The sequence below is a fragment of the Leptinotarsa decemlineata genome, unplaced genomic scaffold (assembly GCF_025532065.1).
Source record: "Leptinotarsa decemlineata unplaced genomic scaffold, Ldec_3_MD MMD2_tig00026354_RagTag_RagTag, whole genome shotgun sequence".
Taxonomy (NCBI): domain Eukaryota; kingdom Metazoa; phylum Arthropoda; class Insecta; order Coleoptera; family Chrysomelidae; genus Leptinotarsa; species Leptinotarsa decemlineata.
Window position 1 is genome coordinate 1538732 of NW_027412702.1, and position 24148 is coordinate 1562879.

Genomic DNA, 24148 nt, shown 5'->3' on the forward strand with positions numbered 1-24148 from the left:
AAACAATTTATTCTTCATTTCATTTACAGCTATCATTACATTACATTGTCTACCTGTATTTTCATCCAGTTCGTCTTCAAAATGTCAATGACTTTAAATGTTTACAAATTTACAATACTTTCTGGAGAAAATTTGTGTATGATATTCTGGGATGTGAAGTTTTTATAAGACTTAGTTTAGCCATTCTGCCAAACAGACTTCTGGAAAAATAGAGTTTCTTGAAATGAAAAATTTTTCAAAGTGCAGTGGAAAATTATATTTTTAATGTGTTAATTTCATCGTTAATGATTATAAAAAAAAGATAAATAAGCAATAGTCGTATTAGGAAATTATATTGAAGTTCAACTAAACAAAAATGGTGTAAAACGAAGCAATGTCACATTATCATACAGAACACAAACTAAAACAGTATTCAGTTGTTTTGCCTTCGTGTATAAGTTTAAAAAATTTCAAACTAGTTACCTTTACAACTTTCTAAAATTTAATGGCTTGTCAATGAAAAGTTTTAATAAACAATTAGTGTCTGAAATGACACTGAATTATCTAACAAAATTATTAGATACAGCTCCAGAATATTAAATTTCTTGTGAATGTGTTATGTCATTCTAAGAAAATTTGAGGTTGAGAAATTTTATGCTTTGAAACCAATTGAAAAAATATATTATTGTTGAACTTCAATAGTACAAAGAGTAATACCATTAAAACTTTTTATCCTTTCAAACTGCTCATGCCTGCCCTCATAATCTCATCCACAAGTAATAGGTTACTGGCAATGACAGAGCAGGAGTTAATGATTTGTTTCTTGACCACATAGTTGTCAAAGATGCCAGCATCTTTTGGATTGATAGGTTCTCCAGATGTCAGGTCAAGTCCTACAGGTTCAGGATTCAATCGAGATTCTTCTTGGAGTTTGACAATGGTGTCCTGGAATGCAAAATGATTTTGTATCAACAGTTCAGTACACATGAGTTTGGAACATGCTTGCAGAAGCTGGCAGAAATGGTAAAGAGTTTGAGTCTACTATAAAATTGATCCACAACTGAATCCAACCCACTCTGTAACTCAATTTATTGCATTGTATTTATTTATTTATTTATTAAATAGGCAAGCCTAATATACAAAAAAAAGAAAAATTACAAATTCAAAAATATCTCACCACCTTAACTATGTAAATATAGTAACATTTTAAAGTACCTTTCAAATATACATACATATCTATAGATTATTAGGTTATTAGGTTAGTTCACATTAAAAAATTTAAAAAAAAATTACAAATATCATAATGAGCTGTCACTAATATACTTCTTTAATGATGACCTAAATTGGTTTATTGAATTAGATTCTTTTACAAATTGTGGTAGTTTATTAAATTCGTTTAAGCCTTTATGAAATATACTATTCATTCCAAATTTAGTGTTAGTTTTATTAATGTAAAAATTGTTATTTCTTCTCGTATTGTAATCATGAACTTCATTATTTCTCAATAAGAATTTTTGAAAGTAATTGGGTAGCAATCCTTTTTGCAGCTTAAATATAAAGATCATAGTCATATATAATATACGTTCTTCAACTGAAAACCAGTTTAGACACTGTAACATCGATTTAATTGCTGAGTAACGGCTACATCCCAATATTAATCGCATGCCCCGATTTTGAAGCTTTTGCAATTGCGCTATTTTATTTTTACCAAGTAGAAAAAGTAATGTAGTACAATAATCAAAATGAGGTTGTATTAGGCTTTTAAAAATAGTCAACCTAGCATACATAGACACTTTTTTACATATACGAGAGAGAAAAAAAAGTTTCTTAGATAGATAGATAGATAGATTTATTGATCTCTTCGAATCATTTACATGACATGAGATAAGTCTAATAACCGTGTTCGGTTGCGAATCAGGATAAAATTACAATACATCTTAATAAAAAACGAAAAATACACATAAAAATACTAACAATACAATAATACAATACATATTTTTTAAAAGTTCGTACATGTAGAGTTGGGAATAAAATGCCTGGTGCTATGTAGGGGATGAGAATATGTTATTTCATTTTAGTAATTGTTCAGTAAACTCTGTTAGGGAATAAAAACAGTTGTCAATCAAAAATGATTTCAAGGTGGATTTGAATTTGACTATATTTTCATTTGCTTTTATTCCATCTGGTAGCAGGTTCCATCTTAAGTGGACATTGTTTTTGTTTCGAGTGTTGTATTGGTGGACATCACTATTTTTTTGAAACTTATTTTTGTGCTGGTGGGTATAATTTAATAGCTTGTAGAGGCAAATGCTTGTACAAGTCATCAAGCTATTTGTCCTAAAAGTCTCTCTACATGATTCCCTATAGTCCAAGTTGAATATCAGGCGAATAAATCGCTTTTGCAGAATGAATACTCTCGTTATCTCGTTTTTACAAATAAAATCAGCATGACTATTTAGTTTTAAATTTTTATCAATTATGAAACCCAAATATTTTATTTCAGTCACAATTTCAATGCTAACATTATTAATATTTATAACAGCATTTGCCCAAACAATTTGATCATACTTATAAGATGATGTCAAAATCATACTTTTTGTTTTATTGACATTTAGTTTCAGTTTATTAATAAATAAATATGTTTCAATGCTATTTAAAGACCTATTCATTTCAACAATTGCCTGATCCAAATTTTCATGTATACAATAAACCAATGTATCATCTGCAAAAAGATTTATACAGTGTGATCCAGATATGTGATTAATATCATTTAGGTAAATAATAAAAAGCAATGGACCTAACACACTACCCTGGGGTATGCCACTCTCAATTATAAGTTCATCTGACAATTCTTTTCCAAATTTAGTTTTTTGTCTTCTGTTGAATAAGTAACTTTGAATCCAATCGAAAACAATACCTGATATCCCATAATATTTTAATTTTTCAAGTAGAATATTTCGATCAATTGTTTCAAATGCCCTTTTAAGATCGAGAAATGTCGCAACAATGTACTGATTTCTATCAATTGTATTTTTCCATTGAGTTATTAAAAATTGTAGAGACGTTTCACATGAGTGTCTAGCTCTAAAACCTGATTGGTTGCCTATAAACAATTTATTGGTATTAAAGTACTGAATTAATTGGTTATATACAGACATTTCTAACACTTTTTTAAAAGTTGGTAGTATATTTAATGGTCTAAAATGTTCAGCTTTAATTGAGTTAATTTTCGGTACAGGAACAACAGTGGAAATCTTAAATTGATCTGGAAACACACCGGTTCTAAGTGATGTGTTAATTAAATTTAATATTGCGTACCCAGCCACATCAAAGCTTTTTTTTAAGAAATTATCATTTAAAATTTCTGCTTTGTTAGTTTTGTCAAGCGAGAATATAATATTTCTTAGTTCATTAATTGTTAAAGGCGAGAATTCAGTGAAATTAGCTGATATAACAGGGTAGTCATGGGTCCATTGCTGTACATTTTGAAAAACTGAAGTTATTTCATTTACACAATATATGAAATATGAATTGAAATTGTTAGCAATGTCTATTTCCTTATTCAAAATTACATTTTGATTATTAATCTCAAACTGAATACGGCTAACAACATCTTGTTTTGGCTTAACAAGTTTTTAAGACACTTCCACATTTCCATACTATTATTTTTATTTTTGTCTATAGTTTGTTCAAAATATAATCTCTCTTTTTCCTTTAGTAAAACAACATATTGATTTCTAATGATCTTATAGACATTCCAAAGTTCTTCTTTTAGACCACCCTCGCAATGCCTAAAATTGTAATATGCATTATTACGCTCACATCTTTTTTCTTTAAGTTCATCATCAAAGTAGGGTACATAATTACTTTTGAGATATATTGTTTTCTCAGGGACAATTACATTAACAATTGTTGACACATTATCAATTAATTCATGTAAAATATTATCGACATTAACTGAGTTATTGTTCCAGTTACAAGATATTAATTGCATATTTATATTATGATACTCTTGATCTGTAAATTTTCTAAAAGTAATTGATTTTTCAGGCAATCGAAAGTGTTCAGTGGATAAATTAATGGATATAATGCCATGCTCGGAGATGTTAGGTTCATTCACAACTGCTCTAACATTATCATAATTTGTAACAACATAATCAATTAAAGTTTTTGAATTACCACAACATCTCATATAATCTTGAACAACTTGATCTAACCCATACATATTAAATAGTGTTTTTATTTTTTGCTCATAATATTCATTACTAAAAAAATTGAAATTAAAATCACCAATCAATAAACATCTTTTACCATCAGAAAAATGTGTTTCTATCACATCCTCCAGAGCATCAATAAAAACAGGCTTACTGGAACTTGGAGACCTATAAAGACCCCCAATGTTCCATATATTATTACCTATTTTGATTTTTATGAACAGACACCAATAAACCATGTCAGTTATATGAGTTTTACTTGACTTAACTTCAACATCTTCCCTTACAAAAATTAAAACTCCACCCGTATAACGACTTGTGCTATTACATCTAAACATCTGATACCTTTCAATATAAAGTTCAGCATCATCTATCTCTTCAGTGATACATGTTTCACTAAGAACAATTACATAAGGCTTATAACAACATACAACATTCTGCAAGTATTGATGAAATGTGAATGGAAGTATTCATCTAATACATCGAAATATTCCCTAGAAATATATGTGCCATAGCAGCAATCAGTAGCGAAAGGATTTTGTAAATGAGGATTTCAAAAGTAGACCCAGCGTTCACGAAAGGAAATTATTTAGCCATTAAAAATTACAAGGGAATATGTACCTATTCTAAACTTGGTATCGAAAATAATGGCGGTATACAAAAAAAAAGTTATTTATTCAAATAGAAAATTATCTTAATGCCTACATGCTTTTAGAATAAAAATCTTTATTGAAACCGCCTTCAACAGACACTATTCAACAAAAAACAATATTGATAGTTATGGAAATAATATTCGATCTCAGTCAAACATTCTTAACATTAAATACGAATTGAATTGGTTTGAAAACTTTTTCATTTAGGCATAAAAGAGTCAACGAAATACTGGTTTAGATTGTATGTTATCGACAAAATTATGGTTATAAGCGTAAATGAAGATCATTTATCATGATCCTGGGAACTTCACAAGGTGTTCTCGAACCTTTATAGTCACCTGCCATAAATTATCAGAGATGGACAACTTTTCTTGTACACCGATGATATTAACATTATTGTTGTGTCACCAGACTCAAGTGAAATAGAAACCAAGACATTATCTAGATATATTGACAATTTGTGTCTATCTATCAACAAATTTCATTCTACTTTCTCAATTCTTGAATTCAATTTTGCCAGTTACTACCTTATAACATATATTACATATTAGTCTATGCATAAATTAACATCTGTGTAGATTGGAAATAGTTATTTGGTCAAAAATTAAAATATCAAGTAATAAAAGTAAAAAAAAAATCCCTTTTGAATATTACACTTACCTGAGCATCAAATCCAGAATTAACAGCCAATGTTTTGGGAATGACTAAAAGTGCCTCGGCATAAGCTGCAATACCAAGACGAACTTTTCCTTTAACAGTGTCTTTGAAAGCTAATAGCTCTTTATTTGCCGTAATCTCAAAAGCTCCAGCACCTAGAAAATATTTTTATGTAAAACCATAGTTTACTTAAAAAAACTATCACTGACCTGGTATAACAGCTTTATCCTCAATAGCATTATTGATAGCCCTCAAACCATCTCTTACGGAATCCTTGATTTGTACCAAGGTGTGCTTATTAGGTCCTTTCATTAAAATTGTAACAGATTGTGGAACCTTACAGTCTTCTATGAAGGTATACTTGTTTTCACCTAGTACATGCTCATATACGTGACCAGCCTGACCAAGATGAGACTCCTGGAGGTCGTCAAAACTATTCATAGCAATTCCTCCACATGCCAAAGCAAGTCTTTCCATATTACGCCTCTTAGCTCTGCGAAGGGCAATAATACCTTCTTTGGCCAGCATATCCAGGCTCATCGGATCAATACCTTTCTGGTTGATGACCACAAATGTTTTGTTTGTACCGTCGCATACAGATTTCTTTAAAGCTATTACTTTTTTGACCCTTTGCTCAATGAATCCACGTTCAGCAGAAACCATCTTTTCTCTTTCTTCCGCTGTTTTGTAGAAGAATCCCGAGTTGACCTCGCTTTTCTCATACTCCATGCTCACGTTACAAGTTAGAATGTAACAATTCTTAAGGCTCTTCGGCATGTCAGGATGACGAGCACCATGATCAAGAACCAGACCTAGAAAAGAAATTACAAACTTTCATACACTTTTTTCAACTTTTTGAATTCTGCATGAGAACATAACCTGGAGCTAACAATAGAGGGTGCAATGTGATGGTGAGTGTTTGAGTGCAATTATACAGTATTATTTTTCTTGTTTCTACTTGATGGCAACGGAACTGCTGGAAATTTGTACACCTCCGTCAAAATACTTCTTTCAGTAAAGATGATGACATCTTTCCCTACGAAAACGCCATCTATGGGATTAATCCCCAAAGCAGTCAGTTGCAAAGTCAAGCTTCAATATCAACTACCAAACGAGATTCATGTTCTGTCTTCCACTGCAAGGCAATTAGATGTACTTATGATCCAACACCAGAAAGCGCTGTTTTGACCCACCTCGTTTATATTCAAGGATCGAGTCTTCTGTCGATCCCATTAATGGCGTCTTCGTAAGGGAAGAAGTTATTACCTTTACTGTCAGATTTATCCTTCTTAGTGCAGTTGAGTGGATCAGCCTAGCACCACCTTGGTGGGTCTAAACTCTCTGGTGTTGGATCACAAGTACATGTACTTCTTTTGCTTGAAATATTTTTGACACTTTAAATATTTCAATGAATATTTGGTTGGGTTTAACCATCCTATACTGTAATGTTGAACATATCATGTTTAAGTATGTCTTTCCGTTAACCAGCTGTCGCACCCCTACGAACGACAATCCTCAGAAGTGGACAGTTGGAGGCATAAAGTCAGAGGTCATTTCCAGAATGCTGTGACTTCCAATGTCAACCAACAGTCTGTTGCACTCTGCATTGAATTGATTTGTGCAATTGGCAATGTGCACAAGTCTGTATGCAGTCCATCTAGCCTCTCTTTCCAGAAAAATGTGGTGAGGAGGTAGATCTAGAAGGATCTCCATGGCCGCTGACGGTGTGGTACTGATGGCACCAACGATAGCCAGACAAGCCTGTCTCTGTAAGCCAGAGAGCTTCGCTTGGGCCGTTTTCTGTAAAGCCTTCGGCCACCAAACAATTGCACCATAAGTAATCATTGGTCTGACAATCATCACATGAATCCAATGGATTTGTTTGGGACCTAAACCCCAAGTTTTACCACCAATCCTTCGACATGTCCATAGACAGTCTGGCTTTGTTTAAAACTTTTTCCAAGTGAGCGTTCCAGGTGAGTCTTTTATCAAGGACAATGCCAAGATATTTCACCTCCGTTCCAAATGGAATGACCACACCATTGAGGGAAAGTGGCGTTAGAGAGAGAGAGAAAGTACTTTATTGTACATGAATAACATCATGGTTACAAAGTTAAAAAATTAAAAAAATATATATAAAATATACATAGCACTGATACCAGAGAAAATATGTCAACAACAATTAAACTTGTTAATAAAAGGTAACATGCCACACTTAATACAATATAAATCTACACAACTATACAAAATAAAAGATGAGCAACACTATGCGACATATGGAAATTAAATAAGGATTATTCTAGTGTTTCACTAAAGTATTCATTCAGACTGTAATAGGCTTTGTCTAATAATAGATTTTTTACTGCTCTTTTGAATTTATAGAAGGATCCAATGGTTTTTATTGCAAGTGGTAAGTGATTATATATTTTGCCACCTTTGTAGATAAAAGATAGTTAGATCGTCCAATTTTCTTCTCTTGGTGAAGGGAATTAACACAGTTTTGCTGGGGTCGACAGACATCTGCTCCCTCAGGCACCAACTGTGAACAACGTCCAACGCGCATTGGAGGATATTACAAGCTACCCTTCCCGACGTGGACCTTGCCAGGATGACAAGGTCATCTGCATAAGCTTGCAGATCAACTTTTCTTCTGTCGAGGGCATCAAGCAGACTATCCACCAGGAGCGACCACAGAAGGGGAGATAGTACCCCACCTTGAGGGCAGCCCCTGGTGACCCTGAACCTGATAGCCTCGCCTTGAAGAGTCGTAGTTGCAGTTCTGTTTACTAGCATGGCATAGATCCAGCCAGTTATGGTCGATTCTATGCCCTTTCTAGCCAGAGACAATCCTATAGATTTATATAGGTAGTGCATTGTCAAATGCTCCTTCAATATCAAGAAATACAGCAACCGCAATCTCCTGGTTGTCAAGGAATTGGGAGATTTTCTCAACGAGGTTGTTTAATGCTGAATCTGTCGATTTGGCGGTTTGATAAGCATACTGGTGGTTATTCAGTGGGGATGCATATAATGCTACCCCCCTGATATGTCCGTCCAGTATCCTCTCAAGTCCTTTCAGCAGGAAGGATTTAAGGCTGATTGGTCGTACCGATTTGAGGTGTGGGTATCTCCGGCCCATTTTAGGTATATATACCACCCTTGCTGCCAACCAACTGGGTGGTATATAGTTCCACGCCAGACTAGCTCTATACGATTTTGTGAGAATAGGTAAAATTATTTCCAGTCCGTTTTGAAGAAGAGCTGGAAATATACCATCCTCTCCGGGAGATTTGAAGGGCTGAAAAGACTTGATAGGCCATTCAACTGCCGGTGCTGTAATAACCTTTTTTGCGACGTCCCAGTCGTTCTTTTTTGGGCGTTTAGCGCTCTCGAAGATGGGAGGTCTGTTGTTATCAAAAGTCCGATTTCCAGGAAAGTGGTTTTCTATCAAAAGCTCTAACGTTTCTTCACTAGAGGTCGTAAATGTTCCATCGGGTTGTTTAACCGACCCAATTTCAGCAGTCGGCTCTCTAGAGAGAATCTTGTGAATTCTCCCGTTTTGCCTTTCTAATTTCCTTGTTGTATGTCGTTAGAGTGGTTTTATAAAGCTCCCAGTTACCTGACTCTTTAGCTTGATTGAATAGTCGTCGACTTCTTTTTTTTTATTTTCAAGGCTTTTGTTCCACCAAGAAGAGTTGCGGTTATCTCTTTTGACCCTCAGTGGACAGTTCTCATGATAGGATGAGATCACTGCTTCGCGAAATTGCGAAGCCGAAAAATGATCTGGAAATATTATTGACAAAATTCATGAAATACTCAAGAGCTATCTTAATCGGGACACTCATTCCAATCATTTACTCAAAAATTTGAATGTGTTTTGTTTAAAGTTGAGCAAGTTACACACAGGTATGCTGAGATGAAACAAAAAACTTTACCATAGTTTAGTGGAATTATGTCTTAGGGTATTGAAAAATCTCTTGCATCTTCAGAATAACGTTAAAACTCATGCTAGATAAAAGTAGGTGAGTCCCAACGGAAGCGCTCTATTAGGATGCTAATATTTATCGAGTAGAGAGGACTGGATCCTGCGGGTGAAAGAAATATTAAGAGCAGATAGTTGTTGGTTCACAGACGGATCAAAAACACCTTCTGGTTCTGGTGCAGGTGTTTTCAGTCGCAGACCCAGGACAGAGTTATCTACCTGCCTAGGAACTTATGCGACTGTATTTCAAGCGGAAATTTACGCTATTGAATTGTGTGCAGAGAGATTGGACAAATCCAACCTCACTCACAAGTCAATAAAAATATTCTCGGACAGTCGAGCGGCGTTGGAAGCTCTTGGCTCCTACCGAGCAACGTCTAAATTGGTAGCAAATTGCTAAAAAAGACTCTCCTCGATAGGAAGACTAAACAGATTATCTCTGGTCTGGATTCCTGACCATACTGGCCTGGAAGGCAATGAAGCTGCGGACTCTCTTGTAAAGGAGGGTGCTGCAAGCGGCTTCATTGGACCAGAACCTGTCATTGGCATCGCTTTGGGCTTTGCCAAACAAAGACTGAACACCTGGATAGCAATAAGAGTTATGGACTTCTGGCATAGTCTTCCAGGATTGGCTCACTCCAAGGCGTTTATTCACCCTTCGAAGCTTGATTCCAAACAGTTGTTGGACTACAGTAGGGATGAACTACGATGTCTAACAGGCCTTCTTACAGGTCACCGTCATTTGAATTATCACATGCAGAGAGTTTTACTGTCGGAAGACAGTGTGTGTCGTCTCTGTCTGGAAAATGATGAAACTGCAGAGCATATACTTTGTGCCCGCCCCGCTGGGGAACGAATCAGGTTCTTTGAGTTCGGCAGATCCGTCCTCTCACCATCTGACCTGAAAGACCACTCACCATACAAACTAATCGGCTTCGTAATATAAGAAGCTGGATTTATTTGGCCGAGTGTGAATAGGTGTGAGCCACAATAAACCCTTATGGGTTGCAGTGGAGGGTCGAATTGATCCACTCATTTTAGACCTACCTACCTACCCTCAGAAGTCGAAACTTGTGCAAGATAAGGACTAACGAGGTCTTACCTTTTAACGTGTGATTCCTAACACAGGTTGTACGATAGCAAGTGAAAATCGATCGTTCAGCCTGCAGCTTGAACCACCGACCTGGGAAAGAACTGAACCAATGCAAGAGGTGAGCATTTACAGTACACGAAATGAGACATGGCATTCAGAGATCGGCATGCTGTGTAAAACAAGGGTCTATTTATATATAGTTTACTTTTAAACTCCATCACTACCGTAATACTGCGATCTGATATAGTTGTCACTTGAACCCAAGTAATAGAATGCAATAAAGCAATCAAGGGTTCTAAATGAATTTCACTAGTTCGGACTTCCATTGTCTACTATATGAAATGATTTGAAATCCCTGAAACAAGAAAAAAGAATAATTAAGAATGAATAGTTGAAAATATCAATTATATTAAGCAACAATAAACCTGAACTGAAATGATAGTGAAATAACCTACAAGTAAAAATAAAATAATTGAATAAATAAAAATTAAAGGAATGAAAAAAGAAAATAATAAAAAAATAAAAAAGTGTAGAGATTCCAAGTCACGTTAGTTCACGACGTTTCGATTGTTGGTATCTACAATCGTTTTCGGGTGATGACTGGACTGATTCCTCCGAGAGATGACTATTTTATAGGTCGTTGAAATACTTTCACTTTCTCTACTTTCCATTTTCCGCTTCACTGATTCCGTGAGAGATGACCGTTTTGGCGGGAGTTGGTCATTTTTCGTTTGATGATGGGTTTCCATATGTTTCGTATATCTACGCTGGCCTGGCTGAATACGTTGTTGGACAACATGTATGCGGCTTCCTTAAATTTTCTCCTGAACCAATGTTCCTCTCTGTGCAAGATCTCAGCTTGGGACCACTCGATGTTGTGTTGATGGAGAGAGGAACATTGGTTCAGGAGAAAATTTAAGGAAGCCGCATACATGTTGTCCAACAACGTATTCAGCCAGGCCAGCGTAGATATATGAAACATATGGAAACCCATCATCAAACGAAAAATGACCAACTCCCGCCAAAACTTTTATCTCTCACGGAATCAGTGAAGCGGAAAATGGAAAGTAGAGAAAGTGAAAGTATTTCAACGACCTATAAAATAGTCATCTCTCGGAGGAATCAGTCCAGTCATCACCCGAAGACGATTGTAGATACCAACAATCGAAATGTCGTGAACTAACGTGACTTGGAATCTCTACACTTTTTTATTTTTTTATTATTTTCTTTTTTCATTCCTTTAATTTTTATTTATTCAATTATTTTATTTTTACTTGTAGGTTATTTCACTATCATTTCAGTTCAGGTTTATTGTTGCTTAATATAATTGTTATTTTCAACTATTCATTCTTAATTATTCTTTTTTCTTGTTTCAGGGATTTCAAATCATTTCATATAGTAGACAATGGAAGTCCGAACTAGTGAAATTCATCACGAAACATTGTCAATCACCTTCAAACAATGGTTCTAAATGGTACGAACTTTGTCCGCAATCAGGGCTTGGTACTTATAACCAGCCATGATTCTATCTGTGTACTGTACTACAGTTTATACTGGAAAACAACTTAAAAGTTGAGAATAAACCTACCTTCATGAACATGAGATGTAAGGAGGAAAATAACATTAATTTCTACATGTATCAGTAAGTGGTGGTAAATGGAATGAATCTGATGTGAAAAGTTGTCGAATCGTCATATCTCATCAAAAACCCTGGAAAACAATGTGTAGCAATAAGTCAGACCTGGAATTTTGTTAGATCGGACAGGTTTTGAAATGAAGCATTCTATAGACAACAGTTGGCAACAAACCAATTACAGGAAACATCTACGTTTTATAAACTTTGTCCCCCAGTCAGCCACAGATCAAACAGAAGTATTTCCTCGTGGAATGAGGATGAGGCAACAAAGTAGACTAATAGATCCGAGACTGATCTGGAACTAATCAATTGAGACATGATATAAAAAAACAGGTAGCTTTGATGCTTGCCAGCTAAAGTATGTGAATAGCCAAATCCTAGGATTTGGCTAAGGTATATGGATGATATTTTCGCGATATTCGATACCAAAAAATCGAATATTAAATAATAGATGTCCATCAATAAAATTCACGTATGAGTTAGAAAAGGACAACTACCATTTCTTGATGTTTTGGTAATGAGGAGCCAATATGGGGGGTTAGAATACGATATATTTAAAAAAGAAACAAGCACGTACAGGTATATTCCTGACAGTTCACATCACTGTGGACAGCACAAACATGCTGGGTTGAATTTTTTAGTCCATCTTCTTTTGAATTTCCCTCTAAAACATGAGCTAGGTTCACAAAAGAAAAACGCACAATACAGGAAATAACAGCCACTAACGGTTTCTCAAGGGGTATTGTAGATGACACAATAAGGAAGAAGTTTAGGTTAAGAATGAACGAAGTCTCGACTTTCAGAAAGGACAAAAACCAAGATAAATACATCTCAGTTCTATACCACCAATACACGAAGACACCAATACATGAAGAACTTTGCAAAGATTTTCATGGAACTAGGTATGAAGGTGGTTTTTAAAACAAGTCATACACTACAAAGCCTTTTGGGAAGTCCAAAAGACAAAGTCGAGAATTCGGAAAAGTCTGGAATTTACGCAAATGAATGTAAGGACTGCGATGCAAAATATTATGGACAGACAAAAATATTTATTAAAGTAAGATGTAAGTTATAAGGAACACTTAGCACACTTAAAATATGGAAGACCTGAAAAATCAGCAGTTGACCATCATATTTTGCAACAAAACCATTCCAAAGACTTCAGTTCATTAAGATTAGTTGGTCAAGTTAACAACAACAGGCAACTAGATGCCTATGAGAGTGTAGAAATAAGTAAACAATAATATTATGAATAACGATGACGAACCAATACCAAATTGCATGCTATATAGCTTGTTAAAATAATATTATTAGATTTACTGACTATTACATAAGGACACATTGTAAAAATAAATTTAGATAGGCAATAGAGTAGAGTAGAGTACTTTATTTGACAATTTTACATACAGTTGTACATTTATGACAAGTCACAAATACAGAAATCCTTGATTAGAGATAAAATTCATCTACTATGTATAAGTATAAATAAAATCATAAATATAAAATATTTTAAATATGTCGCTAAAATCAAAATGTAGGTAAGTTGATTTAATAAGGCCAATATTGTGAAATTAATTTTTATATAGCTTGAAAATTGTTTTATATATAGCTATAACATTTAAACATTACATAAGGACATATAGTAAAATTAATAAATAAGGAAAATTGTAAAATTAATCTAAGACACCAAAGGTGTGGTATACCTGTATATGTGGTATATCTGTATGGTATACCTGTATGGTATACCTGTATAGCATAAATAGGGTTAGCTTCGCAAGTTTTCCAGTTCAATTTTCCTCTTGAAGATGATTACTTGGTGATCGAAACACGTGTCGAGGTGTTAAAAATAACGAATTGGTGTTGGGAAAAAACTCCAGTAATATTCAATGAATTTATATAAAACAATCTTGAAAGGCTATTTATGAAACTGGAATATGAGTCTCATGTTCCACCGAATAGTGAATATGGTGAGCAAGAGGATGAAAACTACTAAAAAAATTAATTATTATTCCGTAGAATCGAAAATGGTTCAGTAAATTCCATAAATTATTCATTTGCAGTAAGTAATTTAGTCTATTTTCTCAACTTTTAGTTGACAAATGGTTTTTTCTGTGTATAAAAGTCTCTATAACTGATTACAATCTACAATCTAAGAAAATATTTTCCAGAAATGGGTTTCCAGAAAATTTGAAAATTTGCATTTCAACCAACAATTTGAAATCTTAAAACTTTCAAACCACCTGTTATAATCATAGAATATTGAAATTATGACTTATTTTGAAACTCACCTTTAACGAGTTGGGTGTCTGTTTCTGTTTTATGTTGCATTTCCATCAATTCAACCATATGAAGATCTACAGGTTTATCGCCTTGTTTGATTGCTAGTACTGCATCAACACAAACATCTGTCAATACATCAGCAAGTTTTTGATGAACCTATATGAAAGAGAAAAAAATTTGTATACTTAGAAATACAAAATAGAAAAAATTAGCTGACCTTGGTTCTCAAACTAGTCCTGCAAACGTCGGTCAAACTTTCCTTGTTGATTTCAACAGGAATTTTGATTTTTTCCAACACTTCTAATGCTTTAGCCCGAGCTTTATCAAATCCTTCTGTAAGTATCCTGGGATGCAAACCTTCAGCAACATAAATATCGGCCTGTTTGAGAAGTTCACCAATGACAAGAATAGTAGATGTTGTTCCGTCACCAGTCATGTCATCTTGAGCAGTTGAGGCTCGGGCAATAAGAGAGGCTGTTGGGTGTTGGATTTGCATTTCATGTAACAGCACGTTTCCATCCTTGGTTATTTTGATATCACCAGCTCCAGATACCAACCTTAACATATATACATAATTCTGTTTATCTTAGTGCTTACAATAAATTGATGCACGTAGCCGTTACTATATGGTACGAAATTATAATGAAGAAAACAGAATTGAAACTCTCTGTTTTTTACTACTTTTATTTGTAAATAGTATTACTGCAGTTTCATCCTATAAGGATATTTTCAAATTTATACATTAATGTATAAGACAATTGAAACTTTATGTTTTTACCACTTTTATTTGTAACTAATGTTACTGCAGTTTCTTCCTATAAGGACATTTTCAAACTTATACATTAATGTATAAGACACTTGAAACTTTCTGTTTTTTACCACTTTTATTTGTTAGTAACGTTACTGCAGTTTCGTCCTATAAGGACATTTTCAAACTGCAGTAACTTTAGTTACAGTTTGAAAATGTCCTTTTGGACGAAACTGCAGTAACGTTAGTTTTATTATATTTGATGCTTGTACTATTATAAAATTCTATAATTCGGTTTATTTTAGTGCTTTTACTCATTTTCACATGCTTGAGTTTACTTTGAGTCTTACTTTTACATTTTTAGTCTTTTCTTCAATTTTTTTATTATATCTGAATATTATATTTGATGCTTGTACTATTACAAAAGGGGTTATCTTGTGCAATAAATAAATAAAAATAAAAAAAATATTACTTCGTATTAAACCTGATATTAAATAAAGGAAAAAATAAGATCAGAAAATGAAATCGTAACCATTTATTTATTTACTCAATTATCCATTTGAAATACAAGTAAGTAAAAAACATAAAAACATACTAAAAAGTAAAAACAAATATGCACATCGAGATTATTCCCTCACTTCAATTGAAAACAAAATTTTCCGTACTGAAGCATTTCTATTATGCATAATTGTCAATTAATGCACAATAAAATTTTGACATTCGGAACATACAAGTGACCGAGTTGTCAAGATCACAATATGATTATTTGTGTCTAACCTAACAAATACCACAACGTGTAGAGTGGTGATTTGCACTGAAAATGACTTAATTCACAGTTTGAATTGGTAAATTGGGCACAGAAAAAACGGGTACAAAAATTAAAAGGCTTCCTCAGTAATTTATTCATTCATTCAATAAATCACCAGAAGTGCAATACTCTTCTTAATGCATGTTTTACCAACTAGTTTTTTGCTCGTCTGCTAATAACGCCAACTTGGTTAGTTTTCACTAACCAGAAGAGTATTGCATTTCTGGTGATTGAGAAAAGTGATGTTTTCGTATTTATTTGATGATAAATGTGAGAACAAACGTGAAAGAATCAGTTACTAATGTTACCAACAAAAATGTTTATCAAGACCAAAACCTTAAGGCTGCGAAGGATCTTAAAAGCCGAAAAATATACTGTAAATGTAATCAGGTTATAAGTTCAAAACAAATATAAAAAAAAGGTTCATGAACCCAATGATCACTCATCCCACCACGTGGTGTGTGGTCATTGGCAAATGATTATACTGCGCCCTTTGGGTGTGTCAGAACTTCGGACAAATGACCTGCCTACCAAACCTTTTTCTGGAAAACAATATTGATAAGATTCAGATGGCTGTCATTATTTGTTATGTCTTCTTCAGGTACAAGATTCTATTATTCAATTATCACTTACTTCAGAATTTCAATTTTTCACCCCTGCAATTTCATTGCACTACCCCAAGGCAATTAGGGTTACGAAATATACAAATATTCAAAATATACAATACATAATACCCAATATAAGCCAAAATATTAAAATATAAAATTAAAAACCCCCCTTCCCACCCACCTCCATTTTCTCCAATAACAAACTTTTGATATGTTTGCAAAAAAACTTTGAAAACTGATTTTGGTATCTTCATAATTGCATCCCCACTACAAGTATATAAATAAACAAATATATGTTTTATCATGATATTAATCGCAAAACGTGAATGTTTTATCAAATTCTATCCAGAAATCCATGAGAATGACAGACAGTGCATTAATGGTAAGTGAACGAATCTTGTGTATCTTTAACGCCATATTTTAACACGCTTTTTTCCATTTGAATTACATGTCATATTGTAAATTACTGTAATTGAATATCTCATTAATTACTAGATCATATCTCGCCTTACCATACTATATAATATTATTAATATCGTCATGTATCACAATTTAATTTTTTTGACAATTTGTTTTTTCAGTTTTTTGAATCCTTCATTTAATGAATATTGGAATTAACTCTTATGGAAAATGGGTGTTGAAACTTGCACAGGGATTGTTCTTGTGTATATGAAACTATTCGCTATTCCCAAAGTTTTAAAAAAATATACCTAAAACAGAAACATCTGTTTATGATTCAGAAAAATAATATAAAAGATTCCTTAAAGTTCGAGAGAACTCCTTTATTTCATTTTTTTGAGCTCCTTGGTATTTTATTGAAAATATTTGATTATATCATGATAGAAAAATGGGAAGTAAATTTGTATTTACAAAAATATATATGGAAGTAAAATTTTTTATATTATTGCAGTGGTGGATCCAGCCACTGTGTCCAAGGGGGCGCGTGCGCCCCCTTATGTAATTATGGGGAGATAGGTGAAGCTTAAGTCAGTCCTACACTCTTGCCCACTACCAAAGTGCAACTGATAACCGGATCTTACATGATTCCTCTCAACTTATTTAAATAAAAAAACTATCATTATTTTAAAATGATATATTCTATATATTTTATATATTTTCTCATTTTTCATTATGAGCTCCTACCACATAGTAACGGCTACAATCAATTTATTTTAATGCATAAATTGAAAGAGGAATTTTTTTAGCAGAGAATATTTTTTGAAAAAAAAGCTTTTTGGTTTTCTACTTCCCCATTTCTATACACATCATTTTAGAGGGTTTAATTTTGACTTAGGTGTTTTTTATTTCTTTGTAAGTTTCTCACACATAATCATATGGCAACAGCGCCAGAATGGGTGAAGAAGCTAGTGAAAGTGTGCTCTGTGGTTTTTGTAAAAAACCGGCTGTTAACAAAAAAGTAATTTGTCAAAGTTGTAAAATTACATTTCATACTGCATGTGCAACTAAAAAAACCAAAAAGTGCTGTGAAAATCAATCATATGCTGAAGTAAGTAAATATTCTCAAAGTGATGAACCAGACACGGCCAATCAGGCCGTTTTAAGTGACACATTTATGGATAAATCTTTGCATCAGGAAAATATTTTATTAAAAGAAATTAATACAGAGCTAAGAGAAAATAATTTTCTTCTCAAGGACAAAATAAAAAATTTGCAGACTGAAATTGACATTCTAAGTAGATCTCTTTCTCACAAGGAGCAAAAAGATGTTTCAGACAAAAACATTCCAGAAGAACATTTAACCAGTATTATAAAAACATTGCATATTTCAATTGAAAATAAATTTAAATCCCTAGAAGCTAAAATAATTGGCCTGAATGAAGAAAAAAATGAACCAAATAAGAATGCTCAACAAAAAAACCCAACTATACAAAAACTGGCAGGAACTGATGATAGTACAAAAACTCCAACATTATTCTCCAAAACAACAAAAAGAAATAAGAATTCAGGGGATAGTTCAAAAAGTCCAAGCTTAATAGCAGCACCAAGTAACTTATCTATAATGGAAAATGCACAAAGAACTTTAATGAATGATGTTATAACATTAGACCAGTCACCAGTATTAACAAAACCAGACAATTTGAGAGAAGATGGCTGGACACGGGTGGTTCGGAAGAGAGGAATGCAAAGTACTAATAAAAGAAATATAGGTCAATCAGAAGATGATGGGGGTAATTTCAAAGGGGCCAGCAAAAAGGTGTGGCTCTATTTATACCGAATACTTAAAGAGGTAACAGAGCAAGACATAACAAATTTTTTGGTAAAGAAAACTGGCAACGAAGAAAGTGATTTTATTGTAAAAACACTGCAACCTATGGGTGGTAAATTTAAATGCTTTTTAGTAGCTGCGGATTACAAATTCAAGGAGAAACTATACGACTCGTCTTTCTGGCCTAAAGGAGTATATTACCGTCGATTCGACTTCAAGTTGTATTATGAGAAATTTCAGATAAAGGATGTTATCAATCACAAGGATTCTGACAGTCAGGAAATTCAGAATGCTAGGCAATCTTATAGTTCTTCATCTAGTCAAAATGAGGCTCAACAATCCCAGGAAGCTGCTTTTTTAGCAATTACTTAAATTCAAATTTAAAAAACTTATCAATATCTAATGCTAGTCAACAGCATGTGAGAGATAATTTGTGCAATGTTATTCATATTACGCAAAAAAACGGGGAGGAAGAAAGTGCTTGTGTACAAGAAAGAACATTAGGTAATAATAAAAAAATGAATATAAAAACCACCTCAAAGCAATGTCTAAATTTATTACATCTTAATATCCAATCTATTCGTAATAAGGTGCTGGAACTGAACGTACTTCTTAAAGAAAAAAAATATCAAATTGCATGCGTAAATGAACACTGGCTATCAACAGGGGAAATTGAGTCTTTAATAATTGAAGGCTATCAATTAGTATCATCTTTTTGCAGGTGTGAAAGAAAACATGGTGGGGTAGGTATACTAGTAAGTGAAAATCTAAAATGTTCACCTATTCCAAATTTGGAAAATGGCTCTGTTGAGATACATTGTGAAATGTCAGGGATTAAATTTCAAAACACTCAAATCATTACAGTATATAGATCTCCCTTGGGAGATTTTAACATTTTCATTGGAAAAATCACCTTATTACTTGGAAACTTAGATATTAAAAAAAATATTGTAATAACGGGAGACTTTAATGTAAATTTCAACACGGGCGACCAAAGAGCCCTTCAATTATGCAATCTATTTGAATCATTCGGCTTAAAACAAACAATAAAGGAGAACACCAGAAATAACTCCTGCCTTGATAACATTTTTACTAATCTGAATGATTCAAAATTTTGTACATCAATATTTAACTCCAATCTCTCAGATCACTTAGGAATTAGCTTAAGTTTTGAGCATACAATCAAAAAAAGTATTAGTAACAAGCGAGTAAACTACAGACCGATCACGAACTATGGCCTAACTCTGTTATACAATCACATTGAAACCATATGTTGGTCATTTCTAGATGACACTAGTCTAGATGTCGACACAAAATTCCAAAATTTTATCGACATATTAACCACTGGCATTGAAATGTCATTTCCTATTAAGTCAAAATCAGTAAATAGTTTTAAAAAAAAGGGCCAGGTGGATTGGTTCGATGAGAATCTTAAACAAATGAGAGAAAATATTGATTTTCTCAGTAATGTCCACAAAAAAAATCCAAACCTTGTAACTAATAAGGAATTAAAAGCCTTCAGGAACCAGTATAAAAAGGCACTTTCAGATAGTAAGCGAAAAGCAAATGACCGTTATGTAAGAAATAGTAGTAACAGTCAATCAGCTATGTGGGACATTATAAAAAATAACAATCCAGTTTTTAACATATCTGAAACTGCAAACATCAATGCGGCCAACTTCAACGATTTCTTTGTCAGTATTGCAGATAATATAGTGAATGCGTTACCTAAAGCTGATAAAAGCCCAGTAGATTATATTGATATCGACGCCATAAACAGATCTAGTGTCAAATTTGAGTTCAAGAAAGTAACTTTTAACCAAATAAGATCAATAGTAAGTAATTTAAAAAATAGCAAAAGCAAAGATCCATATGATATAACTGTGAAAATCATAAAAACTCTTCTTAACATTATAATTGTACCTCTCACCAATTTAATAAATCTATGTATACATTGTCAAGTATTTCCTAAATGCCTTAAAATTGCAAAAGTTATTCCTATCTTCAAAAAGGGTTCAATTGATGATATAAATAATTATAGACCTATTTCCTTGGTTCCTGTTCTTGCAAAAATACTAGAAGCTGCTTTAAAAATCCAAATTACACAGTATTTTGAAGAGAATATGCTGTTTTCTTCATGTCAGTATGGCTTCAGAAACAATAGGTCCACCTCGTTGGCAATAAATAATCTTACACAAATAGTGTTAAACGGATATGAAGAAAACATATACACTCAGGCATCATTCTTAGACCTGACAAAAGCTTTTGATTGTGTGTCTCACGATATCTTACTGAAAAAACTCGAAGCTTATAAGTTTGAGAATAACAGTCTAACACTAATAAAGTCCTACCTTTCAGACAGATTACAGTATGTAAATTATAATATGAGCACCTCGGAGCGGCAGTTGGTAAGACATGGGGTGCCGCAAGGCTCCGTACTAGGACCCATTCTCTTCTTAATTTACATCAATGACCTGCCAAACTGCTGTCTGAATGCTGAATCCATTCTATTTGCAGATGATACAACTGAGCTTATACAACGCCAATCTTTAGAAGTAATTCAACGTGATATGCATAACACACTTTCACAAGTAAAGCTCTGGTTTGAGACAAATGCTCTGAGCGTAAATGAAAGTAAGACTCAGATGCTAATATTTACGCTACGAAAATTACCTGACAGCTATTTTAATTCTGAACCAGTTAAATTCCTAGGCGTTTATATTGATCCGGTACTGACATGGGAAAAGCATATTGCATACCTCTCGGGTAAACTTTCAAGAACTATCTATCTAATAAGGAATCTAGTAAATAGTGTATCTCATAATGTATTAATGACAGCTTACTATAGTTTTTTTCACTCAGCTATGTCATATGCTATACTAAATTGGGGCCACTCAACCCACGCATCCAAAGCATTTAGTTTACAGCGAAAATGCATCAGAATTATAGCCCACATAGGTTACCGGGAATGTTGTCGTCAAAAGTTTATGGAACTATGTATACTTACCTTGCCATGTGTCTACATATTGGAATGTCTATTGTATATGAAACAAAATCAAAACATGTATAGTAGACATTGCGATTTACACAACTATTCTACTCGAAACAGTCAAAGAATTGTACAAAACTATTTGCGACTCTCCCGTACTAGAGACGGAACTAGCTATCATTGCATAAATATGTACAATGTCCTTCCAGAAGAAGTAAAAAACTTACCTTTCACACAGTTTAAGAACAAAATAAAACTATACCTAAAAAGAAAAGCGTTCTATAGCACTGAGGAGTACCTTCAAAATAACTTTAGGGACATGCATTAAATCATTTAATTCTTTTTAACAATGTCTCTGCATCATTTTTTTTTTATATCTGTAAGTGCTAGTTGTCAAGTATACTGTTTATATGCATTTATTGTAAATTTTTATCTAATAACGTATTTTTTTTTTCTTTTCGACTTGTGTAAATACTGCTGTATGTTAGCACCAATAAATGATTATTATTATTATTATTATTATTATTATTATTATCATGATACAAGGTGTTTTATCATAATACATGTTATATGTGCAACATCGAAAATGAAACAGATCGAATATTTAGAAGAACTATTTGTTGAAAAAATACGATTTTCAATTCATCAGGGACATCTTTCTATCATAACCTCAACTGTCATACCTCCTCCCCCATATCTTGGTGACCATCATCCTTAGAAGGCAACATATTATTAAAAATGTAATTTTATGCGGAATTCTTCCATTTGACTATTTGTTTAATCAATTTGTCAGCATTTTTCATTATTTTATTGTTGGGATCTTCACTTAATATTTAATGGTTCATTCATTTCAATCACTTTATAAATAAAAAAGTAATGCCAATTTATTGAACGACATCGAACATTTGTTAGAAAAAAATGTATAAAAATACTGTCCAACTTTCTTCAACTATATTTATAGTTTGTTGAAACGGTTCTCTTACAAAAGAAAACCTGGGAAAAAACTAAAAACTACTTGATCAAAGACACCGGCAATAACTAGTTATTTGATATATGTTTTGTATTAGGTTCTTCAAGTTAGAAAAAACTTCTTTAACAAATTGAACAAAACTTTTTTAGGGAAATGTGTAGATTATCCAGATATGTTTCATTCAGATACAAAGCAAATGAAAGAGCCAAATCGAAACAACACATTTCCGAAAGTAAGTAATATCAAATTATACTCTGTATCCTAGATAAGGAGGGCAAATATGGGAAATTTGAAAATTGTCTGAGATATAAAGTTGGTTGAAAAATGAAAAAGTTACCCGTTTTAGAGACAATTAGTTCCAGATATATTTGAAGAACTTTCAACTTTTTTGACATTATATAAACAAATTACCAATATTTTATAAAAACATTATGAAAACACTGTCTCATTGCCACTTTTCAAGCTGTACAAGATGGAGTGCTCTAAAATGACGTTTTCTTTAAAATCATTTATGGTTCATGATATTCCCAAGCTAGCCCTTATTTGGACAAATTTTATAATAACCTATTCTTTCTCGATTTGTACACAGCCAATGTTTAAAGAGAATAAACCAAAAATTAATGATATTTAGGAGAACAAAATTCAACATATACAATGGGGAATACAATTAATATTTTTTTCTTTGTCTTCATTTGATTTCCATTCAAATTTTCATTTGTAATTTTTTCTTCAACTTTTACTTACTTTTTCTTAGAAAATAGTCAAAACTAATACTAACAATAGTAAAATTCTATCTAAAAACGGTGAAATCCATAAATATATAATCATGTGTTCTTACATTTTTACAGTTCCCTTGGGGCCCAAATTGGTTTTCATTACATCCTGGATTCCTTTAGCAGCAGAAATATTGACAGCCAGTGCTTGTGCAGCTCTGGCTACTTCGGCTTTAGGATTCAACAAACTTATAGCCATTATTACTAATTATTAAAAGTGAAAAGTCGAAAAACGTGAAAATGTAATTTTTAACCTCACACCGCCCAAAAACTCAGCCACAAAACGTGACAATAAACGCAGAACGGCCGGAACGTAAAATCGCAGAAACATTTAGTCCAGTTGCGTTCAAATTGACGGCCAATGGAACGACAGAGTTTGTATGTCATTAACAAAGTATTCGAAGAAACCTCAAAGCAATTATATCTGATGAAGACCTCAATACACCTTCAAATGAATATTTCAGAGCAATATGAATGACATCAAATTATCAAAATCCCTGCCCACTCATTTGACTAAAAACCTAATTTAAA

At 33.1% G+C, this 24148-nt stretch overlaps 1 protein-coding gene across 1 annotated transcript; it reads right to left on the reverse strand.

Annotated features, from left to right (window-relative positions):
* Positions 1-241: 241 nt before the first annotated feature.
* On the reverse strand, positions 242-23916 carry CCT6 (Chaperonin containing TCP1 subunit 6). The gene is made up of 6 exons (XM_074184596.1): positions 23683-23916; positions 14712-15051; positions 14503-14650; positions 5713-6315; positions 5507-5658; positions 242-924 (listed from the first exon to the last, which is right to left on the reverse strand). The coding sequence occupies exons 1-6, from the start codon at positions 23814-23816 to the stop codon at positions 709-711; spliced, it is 1593 nt and encodes a 530-aa protein (XP_074040697.1). The 5' UTR covers positions 23817-23916; the 3' UTR covers positions 242-708.
* Between the last annotated feature and the right edge of the window lie 232 nt (positions 23917-24148).

Coding starts and splice junctions, on each gene's coding strand:
- CCT6 (XM_074184596.1), bottom strand. CDS start 23,816: ATGGCTATAAGTTTGTTGAATCCTAAAGCCGAAGTAGCCAGAGCTGCA. Junction 15,052..23,682: donor CCCAAGGGAACTGTAAAAAT/GTAAGAACACAT, acceptor ATATATGTTAAG/GTTGGTATCTGGAGCTGGTG. Junction 5,659..5,712: donor GGATAAAGCTGTTATACCAG/GTCAGTGATAGT, acceptor AATATTTTCTAG/GTGCTGGAGCTTTTGAGATT.